General features: G+C 41.0%; 1 protein-coding gene across 1 annotated transcript in view; it reads right to left on the bottom strand.

The window, feature by feature from the left end:
• Nucleotides 1–15,288, bottom strand: part of LOC110192900 (proton-coupled amino acid transporter 1-like) — a 57,682-nt gene that overhangs the window by 5,533 nt on the left and 36,861 nt on the right. Inside the window, exon 8 of the mRNA XM_078149196.1 lies at nucleotides 1,520–1,686. Coding sequence (XP_078005322.1) covers nucleotides 1,520–1,686 — 167 coding nt within the window. The remainder of the gene's footprint in view (nucleotides 1–1,519; nucleotides 1,687–15,288) is intronic.

The following is a 15,288-nucleotide window of genomic DNA, read 5'->3' on the forward strand; positions in this document are numbered from 1 at the left end:
ACGAACATGTTTAAGTCTCCAATATCTTTAAAAAAACTTTTACTAGATCCTGCCATCCCCTTAAAACTATCATTCTATGCCTTTCCTCCATTTCTAGCCAAACTCCTAGAAAAATCTGTCTCCACTGGTTACTTGTGCTCACTTCTTAGGCTTTTGCAATCTGGCTTCCAACCTCATCACTCAACTGAAATTGCTTTCTTCAAAGTTACCAGTGATCTCTTGGTTGCCAAATCTGATCATCTTTACCCCAGTCCTCACCTTTCTTTTTCTTTTCTCTTTCTTTCTTTCTTTTGTGAGGCAATTGGGGTTAAGTGACTTGCCCAGAGTCACACAGCTAGTAAATGTTATGTGTCTGAGGCCACATTTGAACTCAGGTCCTCCTGACTCCATGGCCAGTGCTCTATCCACTGTGCCACCTAGCTGCCCCAGTCCTCACCTTTCTTAATCTCTACAGCGCATGACACTGTTGACCACACTATCCTTCTGGGGACTCACTCTTCCTTGGGTTTTTATGACACTACTCTGTGACCACTCCTCAGTCTTGTTTGCTGGCTCCTCATCAATATCATGTCTCTTATCTTTGGGTTACCTCAAAGTTTCGTCCTAGGCTCTCTTCTTTCTGCATTCACTTAGTAACCTCATCAACTCCCATGGGTTTCATTATCATATGTATTCAGATCATTCCTGGATCTATATATCCAACCCCAGTCTTTTTCCTGAGCTCCACTCCTACATCACCATTTTGACATTTGAAACTTCATGTCCCATACACATATCAAACTCAACTTATTTAAAACAATCTTTCTCTTCAAACTCACCCATACTAAATTTCTCTAATTCTATGGAGGGTACCAACCATCTTTCTAAGCTCTCAGATTGAATTTCATGTTGTCCTTGACTCCTCACTCTCTCTAATCCCACATGTTTATTCAGTTTCCAAATCTTACCATTTCTACCACAACATCCTATACATTCTCTCTCACTACTCACACACCTCTGCCTTAGTTCAGACCCTTACCAGCTCTCACCTGGACTATTATAATGGCCTCTTAATCGGTCTTCCTTTCCTGTCTCTACTGCAATCCATCTTTCACAAGCTGCCAAGTGGAGACCTGTCGAGATCTAGATTGGGATCCCAATTCTTTTGTGCAATTTTTAGCTAATCTTCCCAATTTTGTGCCATCTAAAATTTGACAAGCATTTCATCTCTGTCTTTATCCAAGTATTTATAAAATATTGACTAGAAGTGGGCCCTGTGTACTCTACTATAGATCTCCTTTTAGGCTGACATCAGTCTATTCATAAGGAACCTTAAAGATCATCTGGTCCAACTCTCTCATTTTACAAATGAGGAAACTGAGGCCCAGACAGGTGAAGTGACCTGAACAGAGTTCTGTGTTAATCTCTAGTTGATTAATAGATTGCTCTCTTTTTCAATGAGAAAAACCCAACTGTAACACAGAACGCATTGCTTGGCTCCATTCTCACAGTCTTCCCCCCTTCCTATCTTAGGACATACCAACAGTTGGGCAGGTTGAGGATTATGCTGGCCTGAATGTCTTCTCCAAATTTCATGTAGCCCAGGATTCCCAGGCTGACATAGAGAATAATGATGATGGGCATCACCATGTACAGGATCACAACATAATGATTAGGATACTTCATTTGGTTTTCAAGAGGGAGAATCTGCATAAAAGTAGACAGAAAAGGTAAAAGAAATATAAGGTCACTTGAATCATACAATCAGAGTTTTAGAGCTGGAAAAGACCTTGGAAGAAAGAATGCAGATATATAACCCTTATGATAGAGAGGGCCCAGGTACAATTTGGACATTATCTTACTTTCTTGAGTCATATATAGTCCCCAACCAAGAAACCTGGGAACATATATACACAGACACACATACATGCACATGTAGATACGTAGTATGTATACATATATATGTGTGTATATTTGTGTATATATGTATATATAGTATCTCAGACTCTACTGACATGGATTCCTGGTTTGTGAGCATGCAGTTCCAATATTAGATAATAAAGCTTTATTAAAAGGAAGAAAATTAATTATTGAATGAATAACTAGTTTTAAAGGGATTGGCTAAGGAAGGACTAAACCTATGATTTTACCAGTATAGGGAACTGCCAGGTGAGGAAATTCCCTCTGCCAGTGCAGGTCAGCACATTCTCTTCAATCTAAGAGTCTTAGAGAGTTGCCTAAGGTTAACTCACTAGCTCAAGGTCACATAGCCAGTATATGTCAGAGTTGGGACTTCAACCCAGGTTTTCTTGGCTTCAAGGCCAGCTCTATCCACTATTCCATGCAGCTTTTCACAACCACTCCTAAAAGATGTATAGAAATCACTACTGAAGACTTTTGGCAGAGGCTCCTTCCCCTACAAGTCTTGTCTCTGCATGGTGTTCCTTGCCTCATGCCTGTGGCTGGAAGGGAGTTGAAGAAGTATGTTCTTTTTCTATCTTTCTCTAATTTCCTGCTACTAATTATGACTCTGTAGCCTGGCCACCCAGTCTATTTCAGACTAGACTGGGTTTCTAGAGACTCCAGGTATTTTTGGTGCCATCATCAGAGTAAGAACTGGAAAGACACGGCTAGAGCACTTAATTGTCTCAGCCCTTCAACCCTTTGCTCTCCTTTGCTTTCCCATGACCAGCCTTACCTATCACCAAGCCTAGCTCTTGAGATGAATGTTCTTTATTTCCCCCACTTACCCAAAAAGAAGAGAATAACGGAAATATTCCAGCATTTGATGGAATTTACAGCAGTCAGAAAATTTACATTCCCTATAGATTATTCCAGATACTGTGTGTAACATTTATACAAATATATTCTCATGAGTAGAGAATATAACAGTATATGGTGTAAATTGGAATACAATAAACTTTATTTTTTGCTTAGACCTATGATTGATCAACTCCATTTACCAATAAAGATTGTCCACTTATAACTTTTACTGAGTTGTATATACTATAATTCATTTATGGTCTTCTCCTATATATACTATGGTTCCTGTAGGTACTTACATACTATATGGGTTATATATCATCATTCATTACCCCTGTATGTCATTAGTTAACTTAGCCACTGGCTAGATGGTCTAGAGACACTTCTGTTGTTGAAGTGCTATCTCTCTTTGGGATGGGACTCTTGACTGGAGTTTTGCATAGCAAATCTCAATATTGCAACATCTTTGGTTATTCTTCAGGTCCTATACTGAAGCCATAGTTAGAGGGGTAGGGCTCTTTCAGGCATTATCTCATTTGGGCTTGGATCCAATTAGTATTTTTCTTTGAGACCTTTTTATAGCTGTTTTCACATTGTTGTCTTCTGAGTTTATGTCTTAAGTCTTCCCTGCCACCATAGTAGCTTTGTTTGGTTAAATTACTTTTTTGGAGATCATTCCATAATTGACTCACATTCATGCCCTCTGTCGATGTAAACTCCTTTTAACTGCCCTAATAATGATAGAGTTGCATGTATAATCTTCCCATATAGCAATATAAACAGTTTAACTTTATTTAGTCCCTTGTGATTACTCTTTCTTCACGTTTACCTTTCTATGCTTCTCTTGAGTCTTCTGATTGACTGGTCAGCATCAGGAATGCTTGAAAGTCCTTTATTTCATTAAATATCAATTTTTTTCCCAGAAGGATTATGCTCAGTTTATGTTGTGTAGGTGATTCTTGGTTGTAATCCTAGCCCCTTTGCCTTCTGAAATATCATATTCCAAGTACTCTGCTTCTTTAACGTGGAAGCCATTAAATCTTGTATGATCCTGACTGGGGTTCCATGGTATTTGAGAAAGAGGGAGGCACTGGGAGAAGGGGGAAGGGAGAGGCAGGATGGGAAAAATTTTCTCACATAAAAGAGGCACACACGAAAGAACTTTTACAATGGAGGGGAAAATGGAGGGGGTGTGTGTGGCAGGCAATGCTTGAACCTCATTCTCATTGAATTAGTTCAAAGAAGGAAGAATATATACACACACTCAACTGTGTATAGAAATTTAAGTTACCAAGAGGGAAATAAAAGGGGATGGGGATAAGAGAAAGGGAGGAGGGTGTTAAAAAGGAGGGTGGATTAACAAAGGCAGTGGTTAGAAAAAATAGACTTTTGAAAAGGGACAGGATAAAGGGGAGTTGGGGAAGAACAGAAGAAGACAATGGGATGAAGGGAAATACAGTTAGTAATCATAACTGTGAATAGGAATGGGATGAGCTCACCCATAAAAATGGAAGCAGATAGCAGAAGGGATTAGAAACCAGAATCCAACAATATGTTACTTTTAAGAGACACACTTGAAAGAGAAAAACGCACAGTAAAAATGAAGGGCTGGAGCAGAATAAGCATCAGCTGAAGTAAAAAAGGCAGAGGTGGTAATCATGACCTCAGATAAATCAAAAGCAAAAATAGACCTAACTAAAAGAGGTAATCAGGGAAACTGGTTGTTGTTAAGCCATTTTTCAGTCGAGTCTGACCTTTAGTTAAAAGGTACCATAGGCAATGAAGTAATTTCAAAAATTTTTAGAGAAAGTTTCTCTGATGAAAAACCTCATTTCTGAGATATTATACTGAGTATGGAACTGAGTCAAATTTACAAAAATAAGATCCATTCCCCAATTGACAAATGGTCAAACGATGTGAACAAGTAGTTTTCAGAAGAAGAAATCAAACCTATCTATAGTCATGAAAAAATGCTCTAAATCGCTATTGATTAGACAAATGCAAATTAAAACAACTCTGAGGTACCACCTCACACCTCTCAGAAATGACAAATACTGGAGGGGATGAGGGAAAAATAGGAACACTACTGGATTGTTGGTGGAGTTTTGAATTGTTTCAACCGTTCTGGAAAAGAATCTGGAACTTTGCCCAAAGAGCTATAAAATTGTGCATACTCTTTGAATCACCAATAGTACTGCTAGGTCTGTATCCCAAAGAGATCAAAGAAAAATGAAAAGAATCTACATGTACAAAAATAACAGGTTTTTTTTTGTGATGGTAAAGAATTGGACATTGGGGGCATGCTCATCAGCTGAGGAATGGCTGAACAAATTTTGGTATATGATTGTGGTGGAGTACTATTGTGCTATAAGAAATGATGAGAAGGGTTGTTTTAGGTCAGTGGGCACACCCTAAGCCCCACAAATACATTGAATATTTTGTCTAGACAAAAAACTGCTTCCTCAATGATATTTCCATTTTGGAGGTACCAGATAACCACCCTGAAATGAAACATCTCAGGATCCACAACAACGCAGATAATTCAGGGAACAACCTTGAAATATATGATTATAGAGACTTTATGTTTCTTGCCAGCATTTACTTTCTATTTTTATAAGCTTCAAGACGGATGATTGGGATTTTGAGGTACTCAATTTCTGGGCTTCCCACTTATTATACTCAACAAGCACTTGGAAAAGACTTGAATTTTTTTCCCCAATAAAAGCAGAAACTCTAAAGAATGTCACTTGGGTCTGGGCCCACCAAGGTAGTCGTGTCTACCTATTCATTAGCACCAACAGTCTTCCTTGGGAATTCCATATGTGTCATGACATAGTTCCTTTCTCTAAGTTCACAAAAGCCGAGCTCTCTCAGAAACTATAAAGGTACATGACTTAAGTTTTCCTTACAGGATGACCCAAATACAATGACCACCAAGCACCCAATGTCAAACGCAGCTGAACATTCTACCTCTTCCTGTTCAGTCATTTTCAGTTGCGTTTGATTCTTTGTGACCCCATTTGGAGTTTTCTTGGCAAAGATACTAGTGTGGCTTACCATTTCCTTCTCTAGCTCATTTTACAGATGAGGAAACTGAGGTAAACATGGTTAAGTAACTTGCCCAGGGTCATACGACTAGTAAATGTCTGAGACCAGATTTTAACTCAAGAAGATGAGTCTTTCTGACTTCAGGTCAGGCGCTCTATCTACTTCACCACCTAGCTGCTTTTTCTACCTCTTCAGTCATTAAAAATAAAAGGATTAGGAATAATATTGAATATCAATATAATCAATTAAACTTACTTTGCAATTGTCTAGAGTTAAAAAGTGAAATCCATCCCATGTATTGTCAAAGCATACAATAAGCACTTAATAAATGCTTGTTGATTTACTCCAAGTCTCCATCAGGATTCTTTGTCCATTCATTTTCCTCATATGGTCAAATGTGTAGTCCCTTCTTCTGCTTCTATTTCCCCTACCCCTCCAATTCTACTTATTTCATAAAGGTCTTTCCGTATTTCCTTGTGTAAGTGGTTGTTCAGGGCAGCTGCCTGATCAACTTGGTGATCGTACAGAATAGCGAACTGTATCTTCTTGTGGAGGGTGTAGATATTACTATATCAATCAATAAACATTTGTTAAGCACCTACTGTATGCTGGGGACTATGCTAAGCACTGGGAATACAAAAAGAGGCAAAAGACAACCCCTGCCCTCAAGGAGCTTATAATCTAATGGGGAGACAACATGGAAACAAATATATATCAAGCTATATGCAGAATAAATAGGAAATAAGAAAAAGAGGGGAAACACTGGAGTTAAGAAGGTTTAGGGAAGGCTTCCTATAAAAGATGAGATTTTAGTTGGGACTAAAGGAAGCCAGGGGAGCAAGTAGTAGGCGTGAAGGAGGGATAGCATTATAGGCATGGGGTGCAGACAAAGAGAATACCCAGAGCCTAGAGTTCATGAAACAGCCAGGAGGCCAGGGTCACTGAATCAAAGAGCAGGTGTTGAAGAGGAAGGTATAAGAACACTGGAAAGGCAGGAGGGACTAGTTCATGAAGAGCTTTGAATGCCAAACAGAGGATTCTGTATTTTCTCTTGGAGGCAATAGAAAGCCACTGTAGTCTGGTTGGTGGTTGTCCTTCATTCAGGAAGAGGACCAAAATGGCATCACTGTGCTAGAGTCAAGTTACAGTGTGTCTGACTGTGGCTGCTCAAACCAATACGAGCTTGGAATGCTCTACCATAGGTCAGGCAGAAAGTCTGTGTGAACATTTGGGGTGGATTCTCTAAATGTGCTCATCCTGCATTTCCTTTGAGATGTTTCAATTCTGCTTTGCTCATAGAACACAGCACCTTCTCTGATGAGGGTGCGCCATGGTGAGTGGTCCTGTGCCAGTATATCCCATGTCACATGATAATAAGCTCCAAAGTTCTTAAGAGAGAACTTGAGAGTGTCCTTGTATCGCTTCTTCTGACCACCATGTGAATGCTTGCTCTGTGTGAGTTCTCTGTAAAATAGTGTTTTTGGCAAGCATACGTTTTGCATTTGAGCAATGTGGCTAGCCCATTGGAGTTGTGCTCCCTGAAGCAGAGTTTAAATGCTTGGCAGTTTAGTTCAAGAAAGGAACTCAGTGTCTGGTATCTTATCCTGCCAGGTGATCTTTAGAATCTTTCTAAGACAATTCAAATGGAAGCAGTTCAGTTTCCTGGCGTGGCACTGGCATACCGTCCAGGTTTCACAGTTCTACAACAATGAGATCAGCCCAGCGGCTCTGTAGATCTTCAGTTTGGTAATCAGTCTAATATCTTTTCTCTCCTATACTTTCCTTTGGAGCCTCCCAAACACTGAGCCAGCTCTGGCATTGCATGCATCAACCTCATTATCAATATGTACATCTCTGGAAAGTACACTGCTGAGGGAAGTGAACTTATCCACAGCACTCAAAACTTGTCAATTTGCCGTAACTGATGGTTCCATGTATGGATGGTGTGGTGATGGCTGATGGAACACTTGTGTTTTCTTGGTGTTGATTGTTAGGTGAAAATTAGTACAAGCAGCAGAGAATTGATCCACATTTGTTGCATCTTAGCATCAGAGGCTGCACTGAGTGCACAATCATCAGCAAACAGAAAATCATGCACCAATAATCCTTCCACTTTGGTTTTGGCTTGTAGCCTTTTTTAAGTTGAAGAATTTACCATCAGTGTGGTTGCTGACCTTGATGCCATGTTCATCCTCATTGAAAGCACTTGACAACATGGCTGAAAACATCATGCTAAAAAGCATGGGAAGGGACAGCTAGGTGGTGCAGTGGATAGAACACTGGCCCTGAATTCAGGAGGACCTGAGTTCAGATCTGGCCTCAGACACATGATACTCCACTAGCTGTGTGATCCTGGGCAAGTCACTTAACCCTGATCGCCTCATAAAATAAATAAGTAAATAAATAAAGTGAATTTAAAAAAAAGCATGGGAGCTACTCAGTGACAATGAAACCACATTGATTAGTGTTAAGGATATGATCGTAGAAAGATGGGCTGAATACTTCCATAGTGTTTTCAACAGACCATCATCAGTCAGTGCTGAGGCCATTGACCATTCACCTCAGGTTGAAGTCAATCCCTTCCTACCCAAAGTTCCAAGTGAAGAGGAGGTTTTGAATGCCATTAGGTTCCTTTCATGTGGCAAAGCACCTGGTGCTGTTTCTATTCCACCTGAGATTTACAAGGTAGGGGGTCCATTGCTCATACAGAAGCTGACTGAAATTTTCCAGGTAATATGGCAAGAGGAGATTATCCCCCAGCAGTTCAAGAATGCCTCTATTGTCCACTTCTATAAAGGTAAAGGGAATTGATTGTCCTGTGACAGTCACAGCAGGGGTCTCTCTCTTTGTCATTGCTGGCAAGATTCTTGCCAGAGTCCTCCATAGTAGGCTGATCCTTCACTTGGAAGATGGTCATCTACCTGAGAGCCAGTGTGGCTTCAGAAAGGGCCAAGAAACAGTCAATATGGTGTTTGCTGCCTGACAACTGGAGGGGAAATGCCAAGAGCACAACATTTGTAGATCTGACCAAGGCCTTCGATACCGTCAATTGAGGGTTTATGGAAAATTATGTCAAAATTTGGTTGCCCGGAGAAGTTCATCAACATTGCGCGTCAATTTCATGAGGGCACGCTTGCCCGGGTTCTGGATAATGGACATTACTCTTATGCTTTCGCTGTCACCAATGGAGTGAAACAAGGCCATGTGCTTGCATGGGAGTCTATTGGGTAAAGGGATTGTCATAATCAGACTTGTATTTTAGGAAACTCACTTTAGTGGCTGAATAGAGAATGAATTAAGTGGGGAGAGATTTGAAGTAGGAAGAGCCACCAGCAGGTCATCGTGGTAATCCAAGTATGAAGTGGTGGGGCCTGTACTAGAGTGGTGGCAGTGTCCGAGGATCTTATTGGAGAGATGTTGCAAAGGTGAAGTCTGCAAAGGTAAAATCAACAGGTTTGGGCAACAACTTGGATGGGGGTTGGGGAAAGAGAGTGAAGAGTTCAGGATGACTCCTAGGTTTCAAGCCTGAGTGACTAAGAGAACAGTGTTGTCCTCTACAGTAATAGAGTACATAATGGGGTAGGGTGTGGGGAGGTTAGGAGGAAAGATAACGAATTCTGTTTTGGACATGTTGAATTTAAGGTTTCTACTGGACATCTAGTTTGAGATGTCTGAAAGGTCGTTGGAGATGCAAGATTGGAGTCAGCAGAAAGATTGGGTCAGGAAAGGTAGATTTGAGAATGGTAATTAAATCCATGGGAGCATCACCAAGTGAAATAGTATATATAGAGAAGAGTAGGGCATCTGGAGGAGATTCTAGCAAAGGAGACAGAAGGAGTGGTCAGATAGGAAGGAGGAAAATCAGGAGAGAGTAGCCGTGGAAGATGCGATTGGGAGGATGGGGCCATTTACTGGAGCCTGTCTCTTAGAGAATTAGCATCTCCTGAAGTCATTATTTAGGCATTGATTGATAAGCTGAAGGTTCTGTATGTCAAAGCCACCCCTTTGTACTAGTCCTATTAAAGGAAGTCAGTTGCTGAGTTTCCTATGGTCCCTTTCCCTCTTTCAGAGAGACCTTGAGAGAGTGGAGCACAGACCTGAGACAAAGAGAGCTAAGAGCTGCCTTGGGACCAGGGAGCATGTGCCCAGCCTTTCCTAGGCACTTAAACTACAGAGGATAAAGCCTTGGGCTAGAGTCGGAAAGTGCAGATCAAATGAAGTAGGATGATTACTAGCTATGTAACCCTGAGCAAGTCACTTAACCTCTGGTTGCCTCAGTTTCCTTGCTGTAAAATAGGGATAATTATGGCTGTGTGACCCTGGGCAAGTAATTTTTTAAAAATGAATTTGTTTTGATTTATCAACAAACACTTCCATCTGCTTTTGAGTTTAAAACTTTTCTCCCCCTTCCTCCCCACCACCTTCCCTTAGTGCACAATCTGATATAGGCTATACATATACATTCCTATTAAAAATATTTTCACATTAGTGATGTTGTAAGTAAGAATTAGAACCAATAGGAGAAACCACCAGAAAGATGAAACAAAACTCAACAGAAGAAAAAAAATAGCAAATAGTATGCTTCGATCTGCATTCAAACTCCATAGTTCTTTCTTTGGATGTGTATAGCATTTTCCATCACGAGGCCTTTGGAGATGTCTTAGATCCTTGTATTGTTGGGAAGGGTTAAGTTCATCAATATTAGTCATCACACAATGTGGCTGTTATTGAACGTTCTCCTGGTTCTGCTCACTTCACTCAGCATCAGTCCATATAAGTCTTTCCAGGTTTTACTGAAGTCAGCCTGCTCATCATTTCTTATAGCACAATAGTATTCCATTACATTCATATACCACAACTTGCTCAGCCATTCCCCAATGGATGGGCATCCTCTCAATTTCCAATTCTTTGCCACCACAAAAAAAGCTGCTATGAATATTTTTGTACATGTGGGTCCTTTTCCCATTTGTATGATCTCTTTGGGATATAGCCCTAGAACTGCTATTGCTGGGTCAAAGGGTATGCACATTTTTATAGCCCTTTGGGCATAGTTCCACACTGCTCTCCAAAATGGTTGGATCAGTTCACAACTCCACCAACAATGCATTACTGTTCCAATTATCTCACATCTTCTCCAACATTTATCATTTTCCTGTTTTGTCATGTTGGCCAATCTGATAGGTGTGATGTGGTACCTCAGAGTTGTTTTGATTTGCATTTCTCTAATCAATAACTATTTAGAGCATTTTTTCATATGACTATAGATGGCTTTAACTTCTTCATCTGAGAACTGTGTCGTCTTGACCAATCTGATCCTGGGCAAGTCATTTAACCCACTTTCCAGCCTCAGCTTCCTCAGTTGTAAAATGGGGATAATAACAACACTTATCTCACAGGGAGGATCAAATGAGATAATATTTATAAAGTATTTAACTGAGTGCCTGGCACGTAACTGTTCTTCATATCCAACTGAACTGTTGTTCAGCAATGTCCAACTCTTTGTAACCTCATTTAGGGTTTTCTTGGCAAAGATACTGGTAGGTGCTTAATAAATACTTTCTTCCCTTATCGCCTTCCCTCTGGGACCCACAAAAACTGCATTAGGACAAGGACCCATTACAATCCCACAGGCTCTCATCTCTTTAGTCCAACAGGTGGCAGCATAAGGCAGTGGTAGAACCGTACAACCCCAAGGCAGTTCAGAGAACTTTATTCTATGGCCACAGCCTAGGCGTAACTTCTCAGCCCAAGGGATACAGCAGCCAATGGTGGGAGAGCCATGGGGCTGGGCACTGAGAGCCCCTGAGCCACTCTACCTATCCCTAGATAGAGGAGGGATTTCCTAGACAATACTGATTTCTTAGTGAGCTCCAGGCTCCAGCCTTCTAGAGACACTAAGGGAGATGTTAGACAGTGCCAGACTCTTGCGGGGGGGGGGGGGGGGGGGGGGGGGAAGGGGGGGAAGGATTAAGCACGTGGTGTTGGAGCTGGAATTGCAGTTAGGGCCTAAGCCAAGATGTCCAGGTAGCAAAAGCTCGGACTTTGTCCTTTGCTATTACCCTGAGTTATTTTGACTGGGCAGGTCCCATGGGGAGGGGGTTTTCTCTCTAGTCACAAGTACATTTTCCTTCTCTGGGGAGTCCAGATCTCGGAGCGGGCACTTTGAATTTGTTGCTGTTGCTGCTGTTCAGTTGTTTCAGCCGTGTCTGACTTTGTGACCCTGTTTGGGGTTTTCTTGACAAAGATGCTGGAGTGGTTTGCCATTTCTTTCTCCAGCTCTTTTTTTTTGGCAACTGGGGTTAAGTGACTTGCCCAGGGTCACACAGCTAGTGCGTATCATGTGTCTGAGGCTGGATTTGAACTCAGGTCCACCTGACTCCAGGGCTGGTGCTGTATCCATTGTGCCATCTAGCTGCCCCTCCAGCTCATCATACAGACGAGAAGACTGAGGCAAACAGGGTTAAGTGACTTGCCCAGGGTGTGTATGATGCCAGCTTTGAACTCAGGAAGATGAGTCTTTCTGACTTCAGGCCCTGAACTCTCTATATTATACCGCCTAATTAGTCATACTTTGAATTTAGGGCTTTGTATAGAAAGCCCTTGGGGGAAAGTGGGACTCACTTAAGGAATATTATATCAGTCACCTATTGGCTACTGCAAGCGTTTACCCATTTTCTGTGAGTTGTTGCATGGAACTTGGAAATGGTTCTACCCAAATCTGTGAAGCATTAGACACGATATATGAGGTATATTCTGAGATTTATTTTGATATTTCCCAAGAGAAACTTTGGGAGCAAAACAAGCCAGAAAGATATAATTTAGCGGACCAAGATTGAACCCAATTTATATAAACCCAAAATTTGGGTTGCTGAGCCCTGGGTTGCACTTACATTCCTCATATTTTAAAAAAATTATTAGAGTGTTCTATTTAATTAAAATGCCACAACTTATTGGATGATTCTCTTATTACTGGACATTTGAGTTGCTTTTTTTTTTTGCAATAAAAAATAATTCCCTCAATCTTCTCAATTTCTTTAGCCCGTGGAAAAATGAGTCCAAGGGAGAAGGACTGGCCGAACTAGTTTCTACTCCCAATTCCTTTGTCCTTTACCCATTTCTGATAGCTATAGGAGGGAAACAAGCATTTAAGTGCTTATTATGTGCCAGGCACTGTGCTAAGAACCGGGTTACAACTGATACAAGCAAAAAGAAATGCAGTCCCAGCTCTCGTGAAGCTTCCATTCTAAAGGAGGAAGAGAACAAAAGGAATCGAGTGTGGGGGGTGATGGGGAGGTGAAGAGAAGATAAGGGTACTCACTCAGGGGCATAAGTTTAAAGTCTAGAATGCCAAGAACAGGACTGGGAGGGGAATGAAAACAGGTCATCCTGGGACCCCCCACATAGTGGAGACTCCAGGAGAAAATCACCATTGGAGAAGTGGGGAGGGCTTTGTGGAGGGATTTTCCAGGGTGAGGAGGCCATGGAACATAGTAGGATGTTCCAGGGGCAGGAGGCCCCAGGAACTGAGGCAAGTTCCAGGATAAGATGCATAGTTTTGAAGTCTAGAAAGTCAGAAACAGGGCTGAGAAGCAAATGAAGGCTGGGCTAACTCCAAACAGTGTGATGGAGCTTGCTCTAATCAGCCCTTGAGAACCTATTGTTAAATTTTAAGTGTGAGCATTTATACCTTGGAAAGGTGAATACACAAATTGGGCAGGATTTTTTTTTGTTCATTGTCTAGATTTAATGAAATTATGGATAAAACATTAATAATGCAATTTAAACTTAAAAGTGTATCATGTGCACATCCCCCCCCCCCGGCCCCCAGACAGCTGGTTGTTAAACCAGCAAGGACCCCTCCCATGAGCCTCAACATAGAGGCTCCAGGAAGAGCCATATAGTTTCTGGAAGGTCAACCTTTGGTTTCCTTCTTGAGTGCACTCAAAACTCAGATGTCCATTCTGCTCATGTTGATTATTTTTCCTTTTTAAAAGGGGCTAGCCAAACCCTCCAGGTCAGAGTCCTAGAGTTGATCTCCTTGGCATCTCAGCTTGATCTTCCCCAATTCCAGCAGAAGTGAGAGTTCCTGGAGCATCCTGGACTGCAGCTTTTGTGGCTTGGACATCTCTGATGGATTTGTGCCCACTCATCTCCAGTATCTGAGCTGTTAGCGCGTGGATCCATATGGCTAACTTTTATTTGTTCCAGCAACCCTCTTTACAGGCTGATCTTTCAATATTCCAATGGGTTCTCTCTGTTGTGAGTAACTTAGAAGCTGCTCCTGCCTTTTAGCCTGTTATAGCTGTCACAATCAGAATTCATCATTTAAAGCACCTCCCACCATTCCTTCCTTAAAAAAAATTCTAAACTTAACAAGCATCAAATAAAATGATCATTTCTTTATATACTGCAGAACAGAAGGAAAAAATTCAACACAACTGTGAATCTCTATTATGTATAGCTCTTTTAAAGCCTATAATAAATTCAACATGTAACTTAACATGTAAAGATGTCCTGCTTGTTCATGATTCCTTCTGGCCTTCTTTCTGATCTTTTCACTAAAACAAACAAACAACAAACAAAAACCTAAACCCCTCCTTCCTCCCCTACTGACCTAATCAAAAACAAAAGCAAAACCCTTGTAATAAATATGCATACTCAAGCAAAACAATTCCCACATTGGTCATGTCTAAAAAAATGTTCGTTTCGTTCTTTCTCTTCAATCTATCACTTCTCTGTCAGGAGATGGGCAGTAATACTTCATCACCGATACTCTGGAATGACGGGTGATCATTACATGGATCAAAATTTTTAAGTCTTTCAAAGTTGTTTTTCTTTACATTATTGTTACTGTGTATACTGTTCTGGTTCTGCTCATTCCACTCTGCATCAGCTCATATAAATCTTCTCAGGATTCTCTGAAGCTGTCCCTTTCATCATTTCTTATGGAGACCCCGTTCATTTCAAGCACTTAAGCAAGCAGATTCTGAAGGGGACTTAATGACCATTGACTCTAACCTCCTCATTTTACAAATGAAGAAACTGTGGCACTGAGTAACTAGATCTAAGTAAGCTAGTATCACACAGCTAGAAAGCATGAGGCAGGATTTGAAACTAGGTCTTCAACTCCCAGCAGCCTTGAATCATTCTTTTTACAACTACCATGCCATATAATCACATCACAATTACTCTACCTTCCAGAAGTGCCTTTTCTAATTATTATTAGGAGCTGGAAACTTTTCCATCTTCCTCTTGGGTTAAAGTTTAAAAGTTGAGGTGGAAGTCCTCAGAACACTTTGTACTCCTTCCCCTAATGTGTTTACTCAATGTCTAGTTGGAGTTTTCCATTTTGAACATATATATCACTAAATGCGACTCTCTGAGTCTTTCTCTTCACTTTTCTGTGACTGCTATCTGCCACTCTCAGAGCATCTCAGTAGCATCTGTCACCAAATATGTGCCTTCTGGGGCGGCAGTATCTCCTGAGAATAATGACAA

This window comes from Phascolarctos cinereus, unplaced genomic scaffold, assembly GCF_003287225.1.
Source record: "Phascolarctos cinereus isolate Bilbo 61053 unplaced genomic scaffold, phaCin_HiC Scaffold_2;HRSCAF=192, whole genome shotgun sequence".
Lineage (NCBI taxonomy): Eukaryota > Metazoa > Chordata > Mammalia > Diprotodontia > Phascolarctidae > Phascolarctos > Phascolarctos cinereus.